This window comes from Trachypithecus francoisi, unplaced genomic scaffold, assembly GCF_009764315.1.
Source record: "Trachypithecus francoisi isolate TF-2019V2 unplaced genomic scaffold, Tfra_2.0 Lachesis_group6, whole genome shotgun sequence".
In the NCBI taxonomy this organism is placed as follows: Eukaryota; Metazoa; Chordata; class Mammalia; order Primates; family Cercopithecidae; genus Trachypithecus; species Trachypithecus francoisi.
The window spans coordinates 86,676,190-86,701,361 of NW_022681471.1; the positions used below are offsets into that span (position 1 = coordinate 86,676,190).

The following is a 25,172-nucleotide window of genomic DNA, read 5'->3' on the forward strand; positions in this document are numbered from 1 at the left end:
GAGTGTACATTGGTACAACCACTTGAAAATTGGTTTTATAATATATAGCTGAACATATGGATACACTTAGGTACATACCTAACAGGAATACACACATATGTTCACCAATACACAGCAGCACAATTCCTAATAGCCCAAGCTGCAAACAACCCAAATGTCTACAAACAGTAGAATGGATAAATTATATTGCAGCATATTCACAGAATGGGATACAACATGACAGTGAGAATGAATTATCTACAACTATATGCAACATATGGATGACTCTCACATACATAATGTGAATGACAGAAGACAGATGCCAAAGAGTATATTGCTCAATTATTTGATATATAATTGTTTGGCTCAATTTATATAAAATACAAAACAGGCAAAATGAATCTATGCTGTGAGAAGTCAGGATAGTGTATACCCTTGGGGGCTTGCCTGGAAGGGAAAGTGGGGAAGGCTTCTGGGGTGTGGTCATGTTCTGTTTCTTGATCTGAGTATGTTCAGTTTTTGAGAATGCATTGAGCTGTATGTTTATGATATATGCATTTTCTATATACAGTTTAATAAAAATATTTTAAAATAAAATAAAAATACAATTGCATGCTAGAAAGAAAGTTCCTTTTTATGAGTATTGTAAAAAAAAGTTTAAGGGAAAATGAGAAAGTGTCTATATATCAGTGTCAAAAAAGAGCAGTGATCTTTCTTGAGAAGTCTTCCCGTTATTCAACTATGATAAACTGTAATTATGTTTTAGAAAAACTAATTGCAATGCAACATGAATTTATCCCATAGCAGTCTACACAAAACTACCCTTAATGTGCATGTAGGAAATGAAATGAATATACCTTAACCAAATAGGAAGAAAAACAAAATACTAGGAAGTGAAACCCAATTTTTCAACCGTTCTTTTTCAAACAGGAATCCCAAGGAATGCAGGGGTGTTGGTGGGTGAGCCTGAAAATCTAGAGTGCTGTGGATCAGTTCTATTGTTGTAGGGTCAGTTACTGAGGGGATAAGGAATCTATGGCCTGCAGCTTATGCAAATAACAGCTTTGGGGAAACAGGTTAGAAGGCATGCATACCTCTTATAGGGTATGACTCACCTGCTCTCCCAGCAGGGAATTAATAATGAGACAACTACTACCTTTATATGTCTGTATCATTCAATGACTATATTTCTGTAACACAGGCTAGAGCTAGGCCTAATTTCCCAATTCATAAAGTTATACCTTTAAATTTAAAAATTCTGTTGCACTTAAAATACATATACCATGAGGACTTCCCAAGGGAAGAGAAAAAACAGTTTTTCATGGGAATCTTTTCTGTGTCTGAAGTGCCAATGATCACAAAAACAGAAATCTGCATTCCCAAGTAGATTTCCTGCCTTGATGTCAGTGCCCTGCCAGTGTCTGGACAATGAAAACTCTTCTCCCCAACCTAGAAATTTGAAAAAGTGTTTCCCAGTAGTGAGTACTTTTATGTCCCAGGATATGCTGAACTAATCAGTACTGAATTTAAAAAGTTCTTTATCCAAAAAGTGAAGCATAGGAGATGACAAGTCATCTCCTTGGGTCTTAATTCTACTATTTCCAGAGGTCTGTATGAATCATGTCACCAAACATGACTATGGCTCAAATGCTTTCTCTAAAGGCTCTTCCTATGCGTCGAATTGCATATACACTGTGGTGATGCAGGAACTTGTCTTTCCAGTGGACTGAAGGATACTTGGCTCTGTTTGCTTTCAGTTCACTCAAGCCTCAGTCTCTCATATCCATTTCCCCCTGCACAATGATTGCAGCATCAGGCCTTCCTCGTCCCTACTATTAGATACCTGATGCATACCCAGTTGTGATTTCCAGGTGAAGACTTTCTCAGTCACTGGCTTTATAGCGTTTTTCTCTCCACTATGCGTTTTCTGGTGTTTAATGAGATTCGATCTGTCAGTAAAGGCCTTCTGACATTCTGTACAAGCATAAGGTTTCTTTCCTGTATGAATTATCTGATGCATACTTAGTGTGGCTTTCTGGATGAAAGCTTTCCCACATTTACTACATTCATAGTGTCTTTCTCCAGTATGAGACTTCTGATGTATATTGAGGCGTGACTTCCAGGTGAAGGTTTTCCCGCAGTCACCACATTTATAGGGTTTCTCCCTAGTGTGGATTTTCTGATGCGTTATGAGATTTGATCGGTCAGTGAAGGCCTTCCCACATTCAGCACATATATTGGGCTTCTCACCTGTGTGGATTTTCTGATGCACACGGAGTTGTGACTTCTTAGTGAAGCATTTCCCACAGTCGTTGCATTCATAAGGCTTCTCTCCAGTATGGATTCTATGATGCGCAATGAAGTGTGATTTCTGGATAAAGGCCTTCCCGCATTCAGGACAAACGTAGGGTTTCTCTCCTGTATGGATTCTCTGATGCACGCTTAGTGTTGATTTCTGGATAAAGGCTTTCCCGCAGTCCTTGCATTCATAGTGTCTCTCTCCAATATGAGATTTCTGATGTATTTTGAGGCGTGACTTCCATATGAAGGCTTTCCCACAGCCATTGCACTTATAGGGTTTCTCTCCAGTGTGAGTTTTCTGGTGTTTAATGAGATTTGACTGGTCAGTAAAAGCCTTTCCACATTCAGCACACATATAGGGTTTCTCCCCAGTATGAGTTTTCTGATGTGTGGTGAGGTTTGTCCTGTGAGTGAAGACCTTTCCACATTCTGTACATATATAGGGTTTCTCTCCGGTGTGAATTCTTTGATGCACATGGAGTTGTGACTTCTTAGTGAAGGATTTCCTGCAGTCGCTGCATTCATACGGCTTTTCTCCAGTGTGAATTCTCTGATGTGTGTTGAAATGTGATTTCTGGATGAAGGCCTTCCCACAGTCAGCGCATACATAAGGTTTCTCTCCTGTGTGGATTCTCTGATGCATCCTGAGTGCTGATTTTCTTGTGAAAGCCTTCCCACATTCATTGCATTCATAGTGTTTCTCTCCGGTATGAGTTTTCTGATGTATACTGAGGTCTGAGTTCTGGGAGAAGCCTTTTCCACATTCACTGCATTCATAAGGTTTTTCTCCTGTATGAATTCTCAGATGTCTAAAGAGGTCTGATCTCTGGAAAAAGGCTTTTCCACATTCACTGCATTTGTAGGGTTTCTGCCCGGTATGAATTTTTTGATGTGTAATGAGGTTTGATTTGAGGGTAAAGACTTTCCCACATTGAGTACACAGATAGGGTTTTTCTGCTGTATAAACACTCAGACGTGCATCAACCTGGGGTTTCTGGGGGAAGACTTTGTTGCTCTTGTCACATTCACGGGACTTTTCTCCAGCATGAATTCTCTGATGCTCAAACAGATGTGACTTCTGAGTGAAGCCTGTTACACATTCAGTACACATATAAAGCTTCTCCTCAGGATGAATTTTCTGATGGTGGGTGAGAGCTTGTTTGTGGCTGAGATGTTTTTCATAGTGATCATGTTCACAGGAATTTGCTCCTGTCTTAGCATTCTCATTCTTAGTAGAGGAAGGGCTATGGGGGAAATTATTACCATTTCCAAAAATCTTGCCAAGGTTCTTTGTTGCACTGTTTCTATTATGATTATGTGAGTTTAAAGTATGCTTCAAAATTGTGTCACAGTTATGGAGTCTTTTAATTGAAGGAACAAGCTCGGTAGTCACATGAATTATTTTTTCAATGTTTTTACGTTCATAGCCCCTCTCCTTAATCAATACTTTCACATGACTTAAAAGGTTATTCTGGTTTTCCTGATATCGCTCTAACTGGTCATTATCTTGCCACAGTGCTTCTAAAATAGAACACAATGAATCTTCTCCTATGGGTTTATCAAATCTCTCACAGTGGAAGAAAATTTCTCCAGGAATTCCCTGTTGCTGCATTTTCTCAATAGCCTCACCTAAAAAGAAAAAGAAAGAAATGAAAACGACACAAAGAACAATTAGCAGAGGCTAGAGAGGACATGTAGTTCAGACAAGATGAACACAGATAAACGGAAGAGCCCATAGAACAATACAGTAGCAATCATGTAGCAACACAACATTCTTATAGAACACTTAATAAATGCAAAACAACTATATACCATTTATGATGCACAGGGACTGTTACAAGTGCTTTACATGAAACAGCTCATTTAATCCTCACTAAACCCTATGAGGTAGCTATGATTATCAATTGTTTTACAATTGAGAAAACAGGCACAGAGAAGTCATGCAACTTGCTGAATATCGAATAGCTCAATAAGTGGGAGAGATGGGATTTGAACCCTCAGAGTCCAGTTCCACTATGTAAGAGGCCTGGATTGTGAGTAGAGTAATCAGAAGAAACTGTAGCCTGTGAAGGGGAAGCCTGGCATGGAAGAAATATTTCAGAAGGTATGTTCTTAATACATATCAGCTCCACCACTTTACTAAGCTCCCTGCTTCTTCTTGCTTTTCCCTCTATACCATTATGAGTGGAGCTCTTCAAATTTAATGTGAATTTGAACATTAAATCTATATGCCTCAAACACCAATTTCTTTATATCTATAGAAAAACCAGTTGCAACACGCCATCCTGACACAGACAAACAGTAAATAGATATCTGCACTCCAACTCTATAACCAGCTGCAAGTTTCTTTTTTTCTTTTTTGTTTTTTGAACTGGAGCCTCGCTCTGCAGCCAGGCTGGAGTGTAGTGGTGCAATCTCGGCTCACTGCAACCTCCACCTCCCGGGTTCAAGCAGTTCTCCTGCCTCAGCCTCCCAAGTAGCTGGGATTACAGGTGCCTGCCACCACACCCAGCTAATTTTTGTAGTTTTAGTAGAGACGGGGTTTCACAATGTTGGCCAGGCTGGTCTTGAACTCCTGACCTCAAGTGATCTGCCCACCTCGGGCTCCCAAAGTGCTGGGATTACAGGTGTGAGTCACTGTGCCGGCCCCAGGTGCAAGTTTCTATTGGTTCCAGGAATACATGCTTATAACAAGAAGTATAAAAGAGGAAAGGAAAAGCTATCTGTGGCAGAATCTGCAGGCCCTCCCCTGAGATCTATTCTCCCCGTCTTTCACAGGATTAGAATGTGGCTGGGACTTACATCCACTGGCCTCGCTGTGTTCTCACCAGTGGAATACGAGCAGAAGTGATATATGCTACTTGCAGGCCAGCCTTAAGACAGTGGGCAAATCTCCTTTATTTCCTCTTCCCTCTTCCCACTGGACTCCACAGTGACCCATCATTAACCAGGCAGGTGACAACGATGCCCCAGGAGATGCCAGAAGAGTGACTTACAACATGGTCCCTGAATGACCCATCAGGATTAGAGTTGACTTCTTGAACTGGACCCATTCACCTCAGAATTATCACGTAGGGGAAGATATACATCTATATTTAGCCTCTTGTTTTGTTCCTCCATGCATATCCAAAATGTGTTGTCTTTCTAAATATTAGTTCTAATTTTGGTATACTTCTAGGGAGCTTATGTTTGCTATGAATTTGTAAAGCAGACACTGTACCATTCATATTGATACTCAGTTTGGCACAGTTTTATAACAGAAAGGACAAATACACAAAGGGTGAGAGTGTTAACATTTCATGCAGTCATCTTCCCTTTCCAAATATACTGTATGTTCCTTTGAATTCCTCTGAGCAGACACTTGAAAATTTCATCTGAAAGAGAAAAAATCTCCTCCTCTGCCTATATCCCCAAATTCAAAAAATTCATTTACTAAATATTTTCTACATGCTCCACTTCAGAAAAGTGAAGAATAAGTGTGCTGGTTATCAATGTTTTGCCTCTCAGTTCCAAATTCACCCTTCCTTGCCTGCTCAACAAAAACGGATCTGGCCCCATTTACCCTGATGTGATTATCACACATTGTATGCCTGTATCAAAATATCCCATGCAGGCTGGGTGCGGTGGCTCTTGTCTGTAATCCTCAGCACTTTGGGAGGCCGAGGTGGGTGGATCACTTGAGGCCAGGAGTTTGAGACATGGAAAAACCCCATCTCTACTAAAGATACAAAAATTAGCTGGGAATGGTGGCATGTGCCTGTAATTCCAGCACTTTGGGAGGCCGAGGCGGGCGGATCACCTGAGGTCAGGAGTTTGAGACCAGCCTGGCCAACATGGCAAAATCCCATCTCTACTGAAAATACAAAAATTAGCCAGGCATGGTGGCATGCACCTGTAATCCCAGCTACTCAGGAGGCTGAGGCAGGAGAATCACTTGAACCCAGGAGGTGGAGGCTGCAGTGAGCTGAGATTGCACCACTGCACTCCAGCCCGGGTGACAGAGTGAGACTCTTTCTCAAAAATAAAAAACTCCAAAACCCCCAAATATCCCATGTACCCCATAAATATATATACCTATGTACCCATAAAAATTAAAAACTTAAAAAGTGGATCTCAGCCTCTTTAAATATTTTTTTCTTCTGCCAGCTGGCATGATACTAAACTTTGTCAGTGTAAGATGCTAGAGAGACACTGCAGCAAGAGGGGGTTTGCTTCCTGGTTCTAGGGTGCTCACTCAACAGGCTCATCCAGCAGGGGTAGCCTGTCCAGCACCAGGCTCATGTAGTGTGGGCATCTTTGCCAACACTTGGCTCCTGATGCACATGTAGTGTTCCCAGTACCCAGGGCTCATGGTCTTCTCTAGAGCTCGGCTCCTGCAGTGTGGGTGACTTCTCCAGCACCCAGCTCCTGCAGCTCATATGGCTTCCCAAGCAACTAGTTCCTGCAGGCCCCTGTAGCACTGTATAGTCAGCAGCACCCAACACCCCCCAGTTTACTCTCAGATGATTTGTAGTGGAATAGCTCCAGTGAGTCACCTCCGTATCAACAGTTTTCTCGGGAATCCTAGAGGGCAGATTTCCAGCAAGTTCCACCAGGACAGCACCATAGCAAGTATTCTACCTGCCTCGAGCCATGGTTGTGCCCTCCCTACAAGGTCTGAATCTCATCCCTGGGAAGTAGGGAGCCTCTTCCGTGGGTACTCGCTCACAATCCTAGAAGAACCTGCTGTGCTTTCTATCTGCTATTCCTTTATTCTTCAGAGTTTCTTTTTTTGCTAGCAAATCCCTCATTATTCCAGTCCCACAGCTCATTGAAACCTCCACCTCCTGGGTTCAAGTGATTCTCCTGCTTCAGCCACCCGAGTAACTGGGATTACAGGCGTAGGCCACCACATCCAGCTAATTTTTGTATTTTTAGTAGAGGTGGGGTTTCACCATGTTGGCCAGGCTGGTCTTCAACTCTTGACCTCAGGTGATCCACCTGAAAAGTGCTGGGATTATAGGTGTGAGCCACACACCCGGCTGCAAAGAATCTTTATGTTAACCATTCTCTGTTCCCATTAGTCTGTGGTTTCTCCCTCGGTAAGACCCTGAGTTATACTATAAGAAATAGGCTCTTCATGTATACATATTTCAAAACATCATGTTGCACATGATGAATACACGCAATTCTTTTTTGTCAAATTAATAGATTTTTCTATAAAAAGAAACAGGCTTTTTCTTAAAATTTTTTTTTTTTGAAATAGAGATGGAATCTTGTTGTGTTGCCCAGGCTGGTCTTGAACTCCTGGCCTCAAGTGATCCTCCTGCCTCAGCCTCCCAAAGTTCTGGGTTTACAGACATGAGCTACCACACTCAGCCTGAAATAGGCTCTTAATTCTGGAGACTTTCTGAAAACATAGAGGTAAAAGCCTCAGTTACCCTATATGCTAAAATCCTGTGATTTTTTCAGAATTCTTGTGGGATGGAGGATGAGAAAAAGGAAAGAGCCATATAGGCTGGAATAATTAAGAGCCATTTTGTGAGACAGGTGAGAACTGATCACAAGGTGGAAAATGTCTCATCTGAATAGAGCACAGAATCAACAGTCAGATTCAGGGAGGACTATCAGATATGGTCAACGTTAAGAAAATATTAAAAATGGAGTTGAGCAGAGGTTACAGAAAATATACAGATATGAGTTGAATTGGAAATATGTGGCCATGTTTTTTATCTCCTTGAAAGAAGAGTTTAATTGTCATATACTAGGTAATGGAGAACAGTTGTAGGTTTGTTTCATAATGCTCATGACAAGAGAAATAGAATGTTTTAGGTAAAGATATCTGTCATTAGCATTTAATATGAAGTAGTAAAAACAATGGAATCAGCAAATCAAATCAGGAATAGAATAATTGCAGTTCAGGCAGCAGAAAATATGGAGCTGGCTGGGCGCGGTGGGTCACACCTATAATCCCAGCACTTTGGGAGGCCAAGGTAGGCAGAAACACTGAGGAAGCCAGAACCCTTGTACAGTGCAGCTAATCTGAGAATAATATGGTGGTACTCAGTCCTATTCTGGATGAGATACTCCATGATTAGGCGCAAATCCTCTCTTCTCTACACATCCCTGAGAAATTCTCACACCCTGTAAGGAAACATTTATGTAGAAGTTGATTGCAGAATTGTTTGTATTAGATGGGACTTGGACACAATGCTCAGCATCCATGACTAGGTGAGTGGTTAAGTATGATGTGGTGCTGGAGACATTGTGAAATACTACGTAGCAATTTAAAGAACAAACTCAGACAAACACACTAAAATATGGAGAGACCATAGGAATGAGTGGAAAAAAAAAGGAACAGAATTGAGAAACATAGTATAATATGTTTTATATATACTAAAAATACATACTTATAAACCAATACTTCAGGCTTTAAGAGAATATCACACAATTTCAAGGTTCAAACACAGTAGACCAGCTGCCCATGGGAGGAGGCATAAAGAATGGATATGGAGAACTGGAATAAAAGAAAAGACCTGGCCGGGCACGGTGGTTCATGCCTGTAATCCCAGTACTTTGAGAGGCCGAGGCGGGCAGGTCACTTGAGGTTGGGAGTTCGAGATCAGCCTGACCAACATGGAGAAACCCCATCTCTACTAAAAATACAAACTTAGCTGGGCGTGGTGGCACACGCCTGTAATCCCAGCTACTAGGGAGGCTGAGGCGGGAGAATCGCTTGAACCTGGGAGGCAGAGGTTGCAGTGAGATGAGATTGTGCCATTGCACTCCAGCCTGAGCAACAAGAGCAAAACTCCGTCTCAAAATAAATAAATAAAAATAAAAATTAAAATTAAAAGACCTGTAATCCCAGCAAAGACCTGTAATCCCAGCACTCTGGGAGGCCGAGTCAGGCAGATCAGTTGAGCCCAGGAGTTCGAGACCAGCCTGGCCAACTTGGTGAAATCACGTCTCTACAAAAAATACAAAAATTAGCTGGGCATGATGGCGTGTGCCTGTAGTCCCCACTACTTGGGAGGCTGAGGTGGGAGGATCACTTGAACCTGGGAGGTGGAGGTTGCATTGAGCCGAGATCATGTCACTGCACTCCAGCCTGGGCAACAGAAATTTTAAAACACTTGGATGTACAAGAAAAGACTAAGATGGGGGGCAGGGGTAGAGTAGGAAGAACAAAAAGGTACTAGATAAGACAGGGTGGTATGTGATACACAGTACAGAGACTAGAGACAGCTCTCTTGCCAAAAGGCCAATCAAAGAAGACAATAATGTGGCAAGGATCATACATGGAAATGGCATTTAGGTATTTGAGGGCTATTGTAAACTATCTCCAATTGACTCCAAAAGTTTAGAACTTTCAAGATGGGTTATCTTCAGAGTGTTTCAAAGGCATCAGGCTTTCCTAGGGAAAGTGAGACTGACTTCCATGTCCCTGTCTGTCTGGGTCACACCCACTCACCTGAACAGCTCTGATGTGGGGCTTCCCCTGCCAGCGTCCATGGCCCCTCTCCTTGCTCCAACTTGAAGGCGGCCTCTGACGTGGGAACTTGGTACCCTGTTAACAGGACATGATACATGATTGGGTCCAGCTGATTGGATTTCAGGGGCCTTTCACTGATACTTTCCCTTTGCTTTTCAGAAAAATAAACACATTTCACTGGGAATAGAGTAATAATCATAGAGGTGAAAAGGAACTGAATCCCAGACAAATCCAGGATGACACCATCACATAGTTTAGGTGTCGGGCAGCACTCAGCAGCCGAGAATGGAAATACCCTCACTAGCAGATGCATAGGGCAGCTATGCTTACCCACTGAGAGCAGGTGGCTGTAGTTCTCTAGTGTCACATCCCAGTACAGGCGTCTCTGGGCAGGATCCAAGTGCTGCCACTCCTCCCTGCTGAAGTCCACAGTCACATCCTCAAATGACACTGAAGCCTGTAACGACACAATCCTGTTCAAGGCAGCATGGTCAGCACTGGGGGATGGAAGAAGGTAGATAGCAAGCTGTTTTTAATGCTTTTTACCGTAATGTATCATGTAGGGTTTTCACTAAGTACCTAGTTTTGTATTTTATTTTGTGAGAGTTAAAAAACTTATTCAGGCCGGGCGCGGTGCCTCAAGCCTGTAATCCCAGCACTGTGGGAGGCCGAGACGGGAGGATCACAAGGTCAGGAGATCGAGACCATCCTGGCTAACACGGTGAAACCCCGTCTCTACTACAAAATCCAGGCGAGGTGGCAGGCACCTGTAGTCCCAGCTCCTCGGGAGGCTGAGGCAGGAGAATGGCGTAAACCCGGGAGGCGGAGCTTGCAGTGAGCTGAGATCTGGCCACTGCACTCCAGCCTGGGTGACAGAGCAAGACTCTGTCTCAAAAAAAAAAAAACTTATTCCAGTATCTTGACATTTGTTGTATACTACATTCATTAGTTTATTCATTCATTCTCTCTTCAAAATGAGGATTTTAAATGAGCTCTCTTTAAGTCCTCTAGCTAACTTAAAAACAAGATACTGGCCGATTATGTGTCAGATGATGTTCTAGGCAATGGTGATAAAGAGTTGAGTAAAATATAAAGCAACTTAAAGACTTGGATAACCAACAGAAGAAGACACAAAGGGAGCTTTAGGAATTTGGAAGAAAAGTATAGGAGGTATAATGTTAGACTTCATAGAGACAGTGGGGCGAGAGTTATCTAGAAGGGAGAAGCATGAGCAAAAGTGTGGAGAAAGGGAAACAGAAAAATACATGGTAGATTCTGAGAACTGCAAGTAGTTCCATATAAAGGAAAGGAGTCTGTGTAGTATATTGAGAAGGTGACTATGAGGAAAATCCAGTAGAGATATACTAGCATCAGAACAAGGAACGAGTCTTTTTTTCTAATAGAGAATGGACTGCAATTATATGCAGGAAAAGATATGATCGTAATTGTGTGATTTCAAACAGTATTCAACATGCATCACGCTGGGCACAGTGGCTCACTCCTGTAATTTCAGCACTTTGGGAGGCCGAGGCGGGTGGATCACCTGAGGTCAGGAGTTCGAGACCAGCATGACCCAATATGGTGAAGCCCCATCTCTACTAAAAATACAAAAGTTAGCTTGGCGTGGTGGCACACACCTGTAATCCCAGCTACTTGAGAGGCTGAGACAGGAGAATTGCTTGAACCCGGAGGCAGAGGTTGCAGTGAGCTGAGATTGTACCACTGCACTGCAGCCTGGGTGACACAGAGTGAGACTCCTTCTTAAAAAAAAAAAAAAAAAAAAAAGGGCCAGGCGCGGTGGCTCAAGCCTGTAATCCCAGCACTTTGGGAGGCCGAGACGGGCGGATCACGAGGTCAGGAGATCGAGACCATCCTGGCTAACATGGTGAAACCCCGTCTCCACTAAAAAATACAAAAAACTAGCCGGGCGACGTGGTGGGCGCCTGTAGTCCCAGCTACTCGGGAGGCTGAGGCAGGAGAATGGCGTAAACCCAGGAGGCGGAGCTTCCAGTGAGCTGAGATCTGGCCACTGCACTCCAGCCTGGGCGGCAGAGCGAGACTCCGTCTCAAAAAAAAAAAAAAAAAAAAAAAAAGGATAGATCACGAGGAATGTTTGAAATGGGTGAGTCCAGATTGATCTGGAGACTCACTACAGAGTTTATGTGAGAGAATAAGACAATCTGGACTTAAGGCAGTAGTTGTCATGGGCAAGTAAAAGAAGGTGTTGGTGGGCGTGGTGGTTCACGCCTGTAATCCCAGCACTTTGGGAGGCTGAGGCAGGCAGATCACCTGAGGTCAGGAGTTCGAGACCAGCCTCGCCAACACGGCAGAACCCCCGTCTCTACCAAAAATACAAAAATTAGCCAGGCATGGTGGGTGTCTGTAATCCCAGCTACTCAGGAGGCTGAGGCAGGAGAATCACTTGAACTCAGGAGGCAGAGGTTGCAGTGAGCTGAGATCATGCCACTGCACTCCAGCCTGGGCGACAGAGTGAGACTCCATCTCAAAAACAAACAAACAAATAAACAAACAAAAAGAAGGTGTTGATACTGTGTTTTAAAGAGGTTGAATTATGGGAGTGAGAAAAAGAAAGAATTCTAGGGCAATTCTCAGTTATTGGTTTTGTACAACCATGCAGAGGGTGGTGGTACATACTGAGAGGGGCTAGTAGATTAGGAAGGGAGTAGGGAAGAGAATGAAACACAATGTTATATTTTGTCCATGTTGAAATAAAGGTGAAATAAAGAATGAAACATAATGTTACATTTTGTCCATGTTGAAATAAAACATGCAGGGAGTTATACAATAGGATGTTGGGCTAGAATAGAGATAAGATCTGGGAGTTCTCATATAGAGCTGGGAAACAGATGAGATGGCCCAGGAAGGGCACACAGATAGAGAATATACAAAAACCGTCTCTTACAGACCATCTCTAAACCAAGTGTATTTAAGTCAGAAATCAGTAATAAGAAGAAACTTTTCAGAAATCATCATTTTAAAGTTTAAAAATACAGTTCAAAATAACTGATCGTCTAAGAAGATACGCTAAATATCAATGTAATCAGTACATGTAAGAATTTATTGGATTAAGAAATGGTAACTAAAGTGGGAATTAGGGTCTTCAGTGCTTATATTACAAAAGAATAAAGTCCAAAATTCCATGCATTAAGTATTGAAATAAAGACGTTATAAAAATAACAATAGAGCAAAACCCAAAAGAAAGTCTTTAAAAAGCAGAAATCAATACATTCAATGCCATCCCAATTGAAATCACAACAGGATTTTTGTAAAATCTGACAAACCAATTCTAAAATTTCTGTGGAAATGCAAATGGCCAGGAATAGCCAAGACAATTTCTTTAAAAAAAATTATTTTGTATCTTGTTTTCAGAGACATGGTCTCACTTTGTCACCCAGGCTAGGGTGCAGTGGCACAACCACAGCCCAATGCAGCCTCAACCACAGGCATACGCCACCATATCCTGCTTCGTTTTTTTTGTATTTTGTAGAGATGGGGGTCTCCCTAGGTTGCCTAGTCTGGTCTAGAACTCCCAGCCTCAAGTGATCCTCCTCCCTCAGCCTCCTAAAACACTGGGATTGCAGGCGTGAGTCACTGTGCCCGGCCTGCCAAGACGCTCTAGAATAATTAAAGCAATGTGGGAGGACATACTTGACAAGACCTCAAGACTTACAAAGCAATGGAAATTTAGACATTGTTGTCCTGGTGCTAGGATAGACAAATAATCCATTGCAACAGAATATAGAGTACAGGTCGGGTGCAGTGGCTCACGCCTGTAATCCTAGCACTTTGGGAGGCCGAGGCATGTGGATCACCTGAAGTCAGGAGTTGGTGACCAGCCTGGCCAACATGGAGAAATCTCTTCTCTACTAAAAATACAAAAATTAGCTGGGCGTGGTGGCACATGGCTGTAGTCTCAGCTACTTGGGAGGCTGAAGCAGGAGGATTGCTAGAGTCCAGAAGGCGGAGGTTGCAGTGAGCCGAGACCAGGCCACTGCACTCCAGCTTGGGCAACAGAGCGAGACTCAGTCTAAAAAAAAAAAAAAAAGTCAATTCCAAGGCCAGGTGCTGTGGTTCATGCCTGTAATCCCAGCACTTTGGGAGGCCGAGGCAGGAGGATTGCTTGAGTCCAGATTTAAAACCAGTCTGGGCAATATGGCGAGACTCTGTCTCTACAAAAAAATAAAATATATAGCACATACATAAAAATTAGCTGAGTGGGGTGGCATGTGCCTGCAGTCTCAGATACTCAGGAGGCTAGGCGGGACGATCTCTTGAATCTGGAAGGTGGAGGCTGCAGTGAACCATGCTTGTGCCACTGTACTCCAGTCTGGGTGACTGAGTGAGATCCCATTTCAAAAATATATATAATTCCAGATGTATTATAGACTTAAATGTGAAAGGCAAAAAGTATAAAGCCTTTAGAAGATAATACGGATGGCTATCTTCATGACCTTGAATTAGGAAAATAGTTCTCAAACATGAACCATGAAAATTGATAAGTCTTTCTAAAACAAAGTTTAGAACTACTATTCATTTAAAAGATAGCATTAAAAGAGAACAAAGGGAAAGCCACAGAGTAGGAGAAGATATCTCCAACATACATTATCAACAAAAGGCTCAGAGCTAGAAGATGTAAAGAACTTGTACAAACCAGTAAGAAAAAAGAGACCACCTAGTAGAAAAATGGGTGAAGCATTCATTTTACAAAAGAGGAAATCCAAGGCTTTAATAAACATATAAAAAAGATTTAACCTTCTTAGTAGCAAGGGAATACAAATTAAAACTACAATGGATACCACTACACAACCTGTAGAAAGTCTTAAATGAAAAAGACTGATAGTACCAAGTGTTGAAGAGAATATGGTGCAAGGAGAACTCTCATATTGCTGATGGAGGAGGTGGGAATTGCTACAATCATGCTGAGAAGTATTTTGGCCCTAAGTGGTAATGTTGAAGACATGCAAGCAATATGACACAGTGAGTCCACTCATGGAAATATATACACTCACGTGGAATATATGCACATGTACAATAGGAGATGCATTCAAGAATATTTCTAGTGGCATTATTTAAAATATATATAATATTTCATGATAAAAAGGTTTAAAAACAGTGATTTAAAAATCAGTATTCAAAAAAATCAGTATTCAATATATGTACAGTATCTATTGTCTTTGTAAAAAAAAATTAAGGATATTTTCTTTTTCTTTTCTTTTTTTTTTTTGAGACAGGGTCTTACTCTGTCGCCCAGGCTGCAGTGCAGTAGCTTGATCTTGGTTCACTGCAACCTCCACCTCCTAGGTTCAAGTGATCCTCCTGCCTCAGCCTCCCCAGTAGCTGGGATTACAGGCACCCACCATCGTGTCTAACCAATTTTTGTATTTTTCGTAGAGACAGGGTTTCACTATGTTGGCCAGGCTGGTCTTGAACTCTTGATCTCAGGTGATCCACCTGGCTCGGCCTCCCAAAGTGCTGGGATTACAGGCTTGAGCCACCGCGCCTGGCCAGGATATTTTCTTTTTTTCCTTTTTTTTTTTGTTTTTTGAGACGGAATCTCACTCTGTCGCCCAGGCTGGAGTGCAGTGGTGCAGTCTTGGTTCACTACAACCTCTGCCTCCTGGGTTCAAGCAATTCTCATGCCTCAGCCTCCTGAGTAGCTGGGATTATAGGCGCCTGCCACCATGCCTGGCTAATTTTGTATTTTTAGTAGAGATGGGGTTTCACCATGTTGGTCAGGCTTGTCTAGAATTCCTCACCTCAAGTGATCTGCCCACTAGACTTCCGAAAGTTCTGCTATGACAGGTGTGAGCCACCATGCCTGGCCTCTTTTTTTATTTTTTTGAGACAGGATCTTGCTCTGTTGCCCAGACTGGAATGCAGTGGTGCAATCACGGCTCACTGCAGCCTCAAACTCCTGGGCTCAAGGGATCCTTCCTGCTTCAGCCTCCTTAGTAGCTGAGACTATAGGTACATACCACCATGCCCAGCTAATTTTTAAATTTTATTTTTACTTTTTTGTAGAGATGGTGGAGGGGGGGAGGATGTCTCACAGTGTTGCCCAGGCTGGCCTCCCTCCTGGGCTCAAGCGACCCTCTTGCCTCTTAAGTAGTTGGGATTACAGGCATGAGCCACAGCACCCGGCTGTAAAAACTTTTATTATATGCACTGGGAGCTGGTAGACAAAAAACCACCTCACCTGTCTCTCCCTCCCTGGAAGTCATGAAGGTCACATTAACAATGCCACATTCACATGCACAAACACCATGCCAGGCATCACAAGCATTGACAGATGCAATAGAAATACAGACAAGGTACACTGCCCTGTTTGGTCCCTTCCCCCACCAAAATAGAAGCTTTGGACTCCACCATGGCTGGGAAGGAATGTGTAGGGTGGTGAAAGAGGGCTCTGGAGAGATGTGGGGAGAAAGCTGATAACACAGACACACCCAGATTCCAGCCTCACCTGCCACATATGAAAAGGTGTCATTTTTCTGGGCAGTATCTACCATGGAGGATGGCGTGTGTCCCTACCACCACAAGGACTCCTACAAGGACTTCCTCATACTAGGTAAGGGCCCCCATCCCAGAGCCTCATGGCTCTCCAGCTAGTCATGCAGCAATGTCTCCATTCAGGGTCATCTCAGTCCCAGCACATTCTGCACCCTCACCCCTGGGGGTATACTCTGTTGCCAGGACTGGCTGCCGACTGCCCAGTCTGTCCCTGATCCCTTAGGCACCTGCTCTGTCCTACCCTGCAGCTGGCTGGGGGCTCAGGCCTCCTGCTTCGGGGCTGCTCTCACTCCTGCCTCAGGATACTTGTCACCTCCTGGTGTGATCTTGCCCTTTCACTCTGCCCCAGGCCTAGCAGAAGGGCTTCCAGGGCACATAGGAGCATGGCTGGAAGTAAGCCTGGGGCGAGGGAATGTGCTGGAAATGGAACATCCTGAGCTGTGGAGGGACTGGTCTAAACAGGAGAGAGAGCTGGGGGGCTCTCCTGGAAACAGGATGTCCAGTGCTTTAGCCCTGAACGTTGGGTTGTCCTAGGGTATAAAACCCCACGCGGGCTGCTTTCTGGGATCCCTCAGCTGTGGCGCAAGTGGGGCACGCGCAGATGAGACTCCAGCTGTACCAAGCAGCTTTCATGAGCCTTGGGGGACCAGCTTGCAATGAATCATAGGCTTCTGCTGTCCCTCGCTGCCTACCTGTAATAAGCCTGCTCCATGTAACTTGTGTGCATGGGTGTTTCTGTCTCATGGGACGTAGACAAGCTGGTAGCCAGTACGCAGAGACCCTGCTTCGGTCTTTGTGAAAAAAACATGAAGGATATTTTCTTTTTTTTTTTTACTTTTTTGAGACACGGTCTTGCTCTGTTGCCCAGGCTGAAGGGCAGTGGTGCAATCATGACTCACTGCAGCCTCAAACTCCTGGGCTCAAGGGATCCTTCCGGCCTCAGCCTCCTGAATAGCTGAGACTACAGGTGCACCCCACCATGCCCAGCTAATTTTTAAATTATATTTTTACTTTTACTCCTCCCTGTCCATCTGAGTGTTTCCTATTCCCCGGGACTGTTCTCTGTGGCCCTGCAACTGTTCTTCCCTCTTTCTGGCTTTCCCCGCTTCCCTTGCTGCTTCCTGTACAGCTGTTTCTGCCTGCCCAGATCTGTCCCTGCTCCCTCTGCTGGTTCTTGTTCCCTCTGACTTTTCCTTGGTTCCTCTCTTTCCTATTCCCTCTAAATGGCTCTTGCTCCTTCTGAGTATCCCCGTTCTTTTATTGCTTCTTTGACTCTACCTGGATCCCTCTAACTATTCATGCCTCCTGTTTCCTGTTCTGACTGCCCTGTGCTCCCTTTGTTGTCCCTCCAGCTGATCCTTGTTCTGTGGCACCATTCTGATTGTGTGCTAGTCTACCTGACTGTTCCCTGGTCCCTAAGGACCTTTCTTGTTCCTTCCAGCTGTTCCTGGCTCACACAGACTGACTGCTGTTGGATTCTGCTGACTAATCTCTAGTCTCCTGATTCTTCCTTGTCCTTGGACAGTTCCTTGAGTACATTTCTTTCTTTCCATTCTTACCTTCCCTTCTTCCTCCCTTCCTCTTTCTGAGACGGGGCGTCACTCTGCCACCCAGGCTGGAGTACAGTGGCACAATCATGGCTCACCAGCCTCTACCTCCCGGGCTCAGATGATCCTCCCACCTCAGTACCACCCTACCTGGCTAGTTTTTTTTGATATATATATATATTTGTAGACATGGGTTTTCACCATGTTGCCCAGGCTGGTCTTGAACTCCTGGCCTCAAACAATCCTCCCGCTTTGGCCTCCCAAAGTGTTGGGATTACCACTGTGCCTGGCCATTGAATACATTTCTACTATGCTCTCCCGCGATGTTCACCCATGTGGTCCGTGGACCACACTTTGAGCAGTACCTAACTAGCTAGCTTACGCCCTTACCCATTAAAACGCACTACTGCGTGTTCTATGCCACAGCTGGATTCTGTACTTGCACTGCCTCCATTACTCACATTACATTTAACTATTGGCTGGTTCCTCTGATTGCTTCCTGGGTAGGGTGGCCAAGTGTCTCAGTTTGCCCAGGAATGTTCCTGTTTTAGCACTGGAAGTCCCATGTCCCCTCAGTCACAGGCAAACCAGGATGGTCCTGGGAACTCTGGCTGTTTCCCAGCCTCTCCAACTGTGCCTTCACGCCAGTAACTACTGCATGGGCCCTTGGGCTGTTAACTCGCTTCAGTTATACCATTCCTTCTGGTTCTCCTCTGGTCTCTCTAGCTGGCCACTGGTCAATCAGGCTGCTACCCCACACTGGATACATGTTTAACGCTCACTTGACCTGTTCCCTATTCCTCTGGTTACTTCCCAGGGCCTCTGGTGGACCCTCAGCCCCAAGCACATTTTGGCTGCTCCCTCTGGCTGCCCTCCAGCCTCAGTGACCGTTCCTTGCTCCAGGTGTTCCACAGTACTCTAGGCCATTCTGCAGCTTCAGAGGCTCTTCTCTCATCTTTCCACCTGTTCCATGGACTCTGTCCCTTCCCTGATCCCTCTGCCCATTCTACAGCCTCAGCAATTGTCTCCTGGTTCCTCTGGCTGCAACCCATTCTCTGGGTCATATTTCCCATTTCTTGTTCCCTGGTATCTCTGTCTTTTGCCTATACCCTCAAGCTGTCTTCTAAACTAAGGAACTGCTTCCTGGTTCCTCGGGAAGTTGCTTGTCCCTCAGGCTCATACCCAGTTCCTTGGATATGTTTGCTTTTTCCATTTTATCTGATTCTTCTGCTTCCTCACCCCTCTGGATACTGACTGCTCCGTCTGGCTGCTTTCTGGTTCCTCTGTTTCCTGGTACCTCCTCCTATTTCATGATCCTTCTCACTGTTCTTTAACCCTCGGCTCTTCCCTGCTCCCCAATGATCACTTCTCCAGCCTCAGCCGCTGTTTCTTGGTCTCTGGCTCCAGCGTCTGACTCATGTCCTGTTTGTTTCATTATTCTTCCACCTGTATCCTGGGCCCGTTGGCTATTCTTCATCTCTAGTAAGTGCGCCATGGTCCCTGTTCCTTATTCCCTTGTGGCTCCCTCCAGCCCTCTTTACCTTACTGATCCCTCTGCTTATTCTCCATCTTCAGCCACTGTTTCTTGGTACAACTGGCTGCTCCTCAAACCCTGGGGACATTTTTATTGGTTCCTAAGTATCTCTGCCTATACCCTGCTCCCTGATGTTTAATGAAAAAACCAAGACCCTAACCAATAAATAAGTCAATAAATAATATTCCCCCCAGGGTCTCGGTCATTTCCATCTCTTCTTGAGGTGGGTCAGAGATCTGTGGTTAGGAAGGAAGAGATGAATGGAGAAATGTGCCTTCCAGAATCATTCTTCTAGAAATCCCCACTGTTGGCTGGGCAAGAGGCCATGTGCAGGAGTGGGGAGGACCACATCGTCATGGCCCTAATCTGTGGGTCCGTGACTGACACGACTGAGCAGAGCTTAGACAAGGTGGAAGTGTACTACTGTCGAGCATTGATTCACTTGCTATTTAATGCCCCTATACCTTTGACTGAAAAATATAATTTCAATGACTTGGCAGAAAGATGTATTTATTTATTTACTTATTTATTTATTTTGATACAGAGTCTCACTCTGTCACCCAGGCTGGAGTGCAATGGTGTGATCTTGGCTCACTGTAGCCTTAACCTCCTGGGCTCAAGTGATTCTCTCACCTCAGTCTCCCAAGTACATGGAACTACAGGTGCACACCACCACACCCGGCTAATTTTTGTATTTTTGTTGAGACAGAGTCTTACTATATTGCCCAGGCTGGTCTCAAACTCCTGAGCTCAAGCGATCTGCCCGCCTTGGCCTCCCAAAATGCTGGGATTACAGGCATGAGCCACCATGCCCAGCTGGCAGAAAGATTTAAATGTAGGAATTTTATCATAGTAGTTTAATCACAATAGAAAACCTGAAATACCCTAAATGCACATTATTATTATTATTATTATTATTTTTTGGAGACGGAGTCTCGCTCTGTTGCCCAAGCTGGAGTGCAGTGGCCGGATCTCAGCTCACTGCAAGCTCCGCCTCCTGGGTTCACGCCATTCTCCTGCCTCAGCCTCCCGAGTAGCTGGGACTACAGGCGCCCGCCACCTCGCCCGGCTAGTTTTTTGTACTTTTTAGTAGAGACGGGGTTTCATCGTGTTAGCCAGGATGGTCTCGATCTCCTGACCTCGTGATCCGCCCGCCTCGGCCTCCCAAAGTGCTGGGATTACAGGCTTGAGCCACCGCGCCCGGCCTAAATGCACATTATTAGTGGACTGGTTGTAGGGGGATGGGGAGACACTGGTCAAAGTATACAAAGTTTTTGTTAGAGGGAGTAAGTTTTTGAGATCTATTGCAGTTTGGTGGCTAGTTAATAATGATGTAATGTTATTTCAAAATTGCAAAGAGAGCAGATTTTTTTTTTTTTTTTGAGATGGAGTCTCGCTCTGTCGCCCAGGCTGGAGTGCAGTGGCACAATCTTGGCTCACTGCAAGCTCCGCCTCTCGGGTACATGTCATTCTCCTGCCTCAGCCTCCCGAGTAGCTGGGACTACAGGCACCCACCACCACGCCCGGCTAATTTTTTTTGTATTTTTAGTAGAGACGGGGTTTCACCGTGTTCACCAGGATGGTCTCGATCTCCTGACCTCGTGATCCGCCCGCCTCGGCCTCCCAAAGTGCTGGGATTACAGGCGTGAGCCACCTCGCCCGGCCGAGAGCAGATTTTAAATGTTCACATTGGCCGGGCGCGGTGGCTCAAGCCTGTAATCCCAGCACTTTGGGAGGCCGAGACGGGCGGATCACGAGGTCAGGAGTTCGAGACCATCCTGGCTAACACGGTGAAACCCCGTCTCTACTAAAAAATACAAAAAGCTAGCTGGGCGAGGTGGCAGGCGTCTGTAGTCCCAGCTACTCGTGAGGCTGAGGCAGGAGAATGGCGTAAACCTGGAGGCGGAGCTTGCAGTGAGCTGAGATCCGGCCACTGCACTCCAGCCCGGGCGACAGAGCGAGACTCCGTCTCAAAAAAAAAAAAAAAAAAAAAATTGTTCACATCACAAAAGAAATAAGTCTTTGAAGTAATGGATATGTTAATTAGGTTGATTTAAATATTCTACAATGTATACAAATATCAAAACATCACATTGTACCCCATAAATATACACAATTATTATTCATCAATTAAAAATAAAATTTGCAGGGCATGGTGGTGACTCACGCCTGTAATCTCAGCACTCTGGGAGGCCAAGGCAGGAAGATTACTTGACCCCCGGAGCTTGAGACCAGCTGGGTGTGGTGCCATGTGCCTGTAGTCCCAGCTACTTGGGAGGCTATGGTGGGAGGATCGCCTGAGCCCGGGAGGTTGAGGCTGCAGTGAGCTGAGGCTGCAACACTGCACTCTAGCCTGGGCAACAGAGGGAGACTGCCTCAGAGGAAAAAACATTAAAATAAATAAATAAAATTTAAAAAATAGCGAACTGGCTAAATTATGGACATCATAAGTGTATGAAGAAAAATACTTGCTGCCTAGCAAATCATGTTAAACTGCCCAGTTAAAAATGAGGTAACCAAAGAGTATCATTCTTTTTTAAAACTTTAGCTATATATGTGTATGTGTACAGTATGCATGCACACTCAGGCCCCACACGTATACTCACACACATGCATACACAAAGGAAAAAACCACTGAAAGGAAATACAGCTAAATGTTAACACTGGTTAGCTTTGGGTAATGTTGGAACGACAAGTAATTTTTTAGTTTCTTCTATTTGCTAAACTATACTTTCTAATATTTTATTATGAAGTTATAAAATGACCAAAAAAATAATATTTAAAAGTTTAATGTTATCCTAATGACCACATGACCCTGAGCCCCTGAGACAATGAACCCTTCCAGAGTCAACAGCATCCACAGGCAAGTCTGAAAGGAGGGAGCTGTTGGGCAGGGTCTGGCTCGCTCGTGGTCCTCCTCGGCTTACAGAATCTCAATGGGAACTCTATCTGAACGGGAGCTCTGAGCAGGAAACTTAATCTCAGCTGTGGTGCGGTGAGGGTGGAAGACACAGTCAGGAGACCTGACTCCAGTCTAGTGGTGTCACCGCCAACCTGAGAGGCCTGGGCGAGTCATGTGTCTTCTGGGGCATTTTATTCATCTTTTTTTTTGTTTTTGAGACAGAATCTCACTCTGTCACTCAGGCTGGAGTGCAGTGGTGTGATCTCAGCTCACTGCAACCTCTACTTCCCAGGTTCAAGCGATTCTCCTGCCTCAGCCTCCCAAGTAGCTGGGATTACAGGCATGCGCCACCAAGCTCAGCTAACTTTTTGTATTCTTAGTAGAGACGGGAGTTCGCCATGTTGGTCAGGCTGGTCTTGAGCTCCTGACCTTAAGCAATCCACCCGTCTCAGCCTCCCAAAGGTGCTGGGATTATAGGCATGAGCCACTCTGCCTGGCCATTTTATTCATCTTTGAAAGGAAGAGGGAGAGCCAGAAGGGCCCCAGAGACTATGGTGGCCCTACTACCCTGCCAGTCTCTAAGTTCCAAAGAAAAAGGATTTTTCTCTACCTAAATCAGGATAGAGGAGAAATTGCCAGATCCCCAGAGACCTGGGGGAAGGGGGCACTGGTGGGGATCAGCTGACGTCTGTAAAGACCGATGGAGAGGGAAGGGTTGGTGCTGGGGTGGGGGATGGAGTCTCCCTGGCTATGGATAGTGGCTGCTTCCACCTGGACCTCACCCTCATTTGCCCTGCAGGGAGCTGCCCCCACTCCCTAGGTTGTGGGGCTCACCCTCCACATCCTCCCTCTCCTCTAGTGTAATCAGCCACATTACCCTGTCCACTGAAACACGTGGGGCTCTGGATGTGGCCGTATCAGTCAAGTGGTGCTCACTCTCAGTGGGAGGACCCTGATCTGTCTCCAGGGCAGCAGGTCCGGAATCTGCCGCTTCCCCTGACTCACCTGCTCCTGCCCTGAGGCCCTGGAGACAGGTCAGGGTATCTCCTCACTGAATGAATTCTTGCCTCCGGGGTCCTCTCCCTCCTCACCTCACATGAGCTGCCACGTCCCTCTGCAGCCACGATCGGGGACCATGGGGAAGAGTCCCCATTAGCTGCCATGTTCACGCTGGGCCTCAGCCCTCAGGCTCTCCTGCTGACAACCCCACTCTTTCCCAAGCTGGAAGCTGAGCTGGCATCTGTGGACTCAACCGGAGCTGCTGGGGCGAGGCAAGCAGGAGTCAGAAGGAAGATCCTGCAGTTTCCACTAAGGAGCCTAGCCCCCAGACTCTGCAGAGGCTCCAAGAAACCCTGGAAAGACAGTGTCCACATGGTCATCACTCCACGTTCACCCATAAATATTTTCTGGTGGTGCCCAGGGGAAGCTCACTGTGCTGGATGCTGCAGAACAGAAAAGTTCGGTAAAACCCACACCAAGTATTAAAGCAAAACATGGGGAAAATTCACAAGATCTGGTGTAAAATGAATGAGCATTTGTATTCAAGCTCTTCTATGTTCTAGCTAGAACCTGAGGAAGTCATTTTATGTGAAGTTTCTTCATCTTAAATAGGATGAAAATACTTATCTCATAGGGTTGTTAGAATTAAATGAAATGATGCTTCTACGCACACCTACTTGGTACCTGGAACATGCTCAACTCATTTTAAATAGTGCTATTATTACAAGGTGCAAGGCATGTTTTATTAGGTACCTCATTTAATTTTCACACTCATCCTGTGGACTAGGCATTACTATTATTACTAATCCCATTTACCATCAGATAGAGCTGTTCAGAAATATTAAGAAATTTACCCCAAGATCACTCAGATAAGAGGGAAGGGCAAGGATTCAAACTCAGGTATGCCTGGCTCCAAAGCATACTTTCTTAACTATTGAGCCATTTGGTACTCTATTCAAGGCAGAATCACAATAAACACTGTGGTTCCTGCTACCTTCAAAGTGCTCTGGCTGAGCACTGACCATGCCACTTGAGTATAAACTGAGCTTCTGTGTAATTCAGTGTACATTCTGTGCAAAGAACAGAGCCCACCCTCTTCTGTCAAAGATGAAAACTCAAACTTGTCCCTTCTCTTCTGCAATTCCTATCAGGCCCTGAAAACCAGCAGGTCTGCACAGTCTCCTAAATCCCTATAGCCCACATTGCTTGACAAAAACTGTGTACCAAATGATGTCATCAACTGGTTTCCACAGGCTCCTCAAGTTATCACCAACCCAGGCAGCACATCATCAATAGGATCAATGACTCCCATAAAACTCTCAGTAATAGAAGTTCCAGTTCATCACATAGCAACTCACACAGTACTATAATAACCAATGTCCATAGGTCCCAATCCAGGACTGCCACAGGCCCCCCAAAACTGACTTGTAATCCCTGTGAATCCCAGACTTGCAATCATTCACCACCTTAGCACCCCAATCAATAAACTCTCATGGACTGAATCGATGACCTCAGATACTGACATTTCCAACACTTCCAGGCAGAATCAACACGTCATTTACAACGAAAAGGGATCACAGTGGCACTAGATGTATTTACAAAAACAGAGGCCATGTTAGAAGAAAACTCTACAAATTATTGCGAGAGAAGGTCTGAGATCCAAGAATTCTAAACCCACCCTAGCTAGATACCACTCTATTGTCAGAGCAAAAGAAAGACAATTTTAGACATAAAAGCATTTCTAGCATTTTATGCCAATATTCCATTCTCAGGAGAACACTCAAGGGAATAGTCTAAACAATGGTAAACGGAATAGAAACAAAAACTCTCAAAATAGGAAAGCAGTTTTGAGATAGGATTCTTGCAATTGATATATAATTACATCTGGATAAAGAAAAACAACGT

The 25,172-nt window shown here is 44.7% G+C and overlaps 1 protein-coding gene across 1 annotated transcript in view; it reads right to left on the reverse strand.

Annotated features, from left to right (window-relative positions):
• Nucleotides 1–1,716: 1,716 nt before the first annotated feature.
• The window catches only part of ZNF41 (zinc finger protein 41), a 36,596-nt gene continuing 13,140 nt past the window's right edge, over nucleotides 1,717–25,172 (reverse strand). Inside the window, 5 exon segments of the mRNA XM_033200980.1 lie at nucleotides 1,717–1,889; nucleotides 1,892–3,909; nucleotides 9,734–9,829; nucleotides 10,085–10,211; nucleotides 23,360–23,620. Coding sequence (XP_033056871.1) covers nucleotides 1,863–1,889; nucleotides 1,892–3,909; nucleotides 9,734–9,829; nucleotides 10,085–10,211; nucleotides 23,360–23,431 — 2,340 coding nt within the window. The 5' untranslated portion in view covers nucleotides 23,432–23,620 and the 3' untranslated portion in view covers nucleotides 1,717–1,862.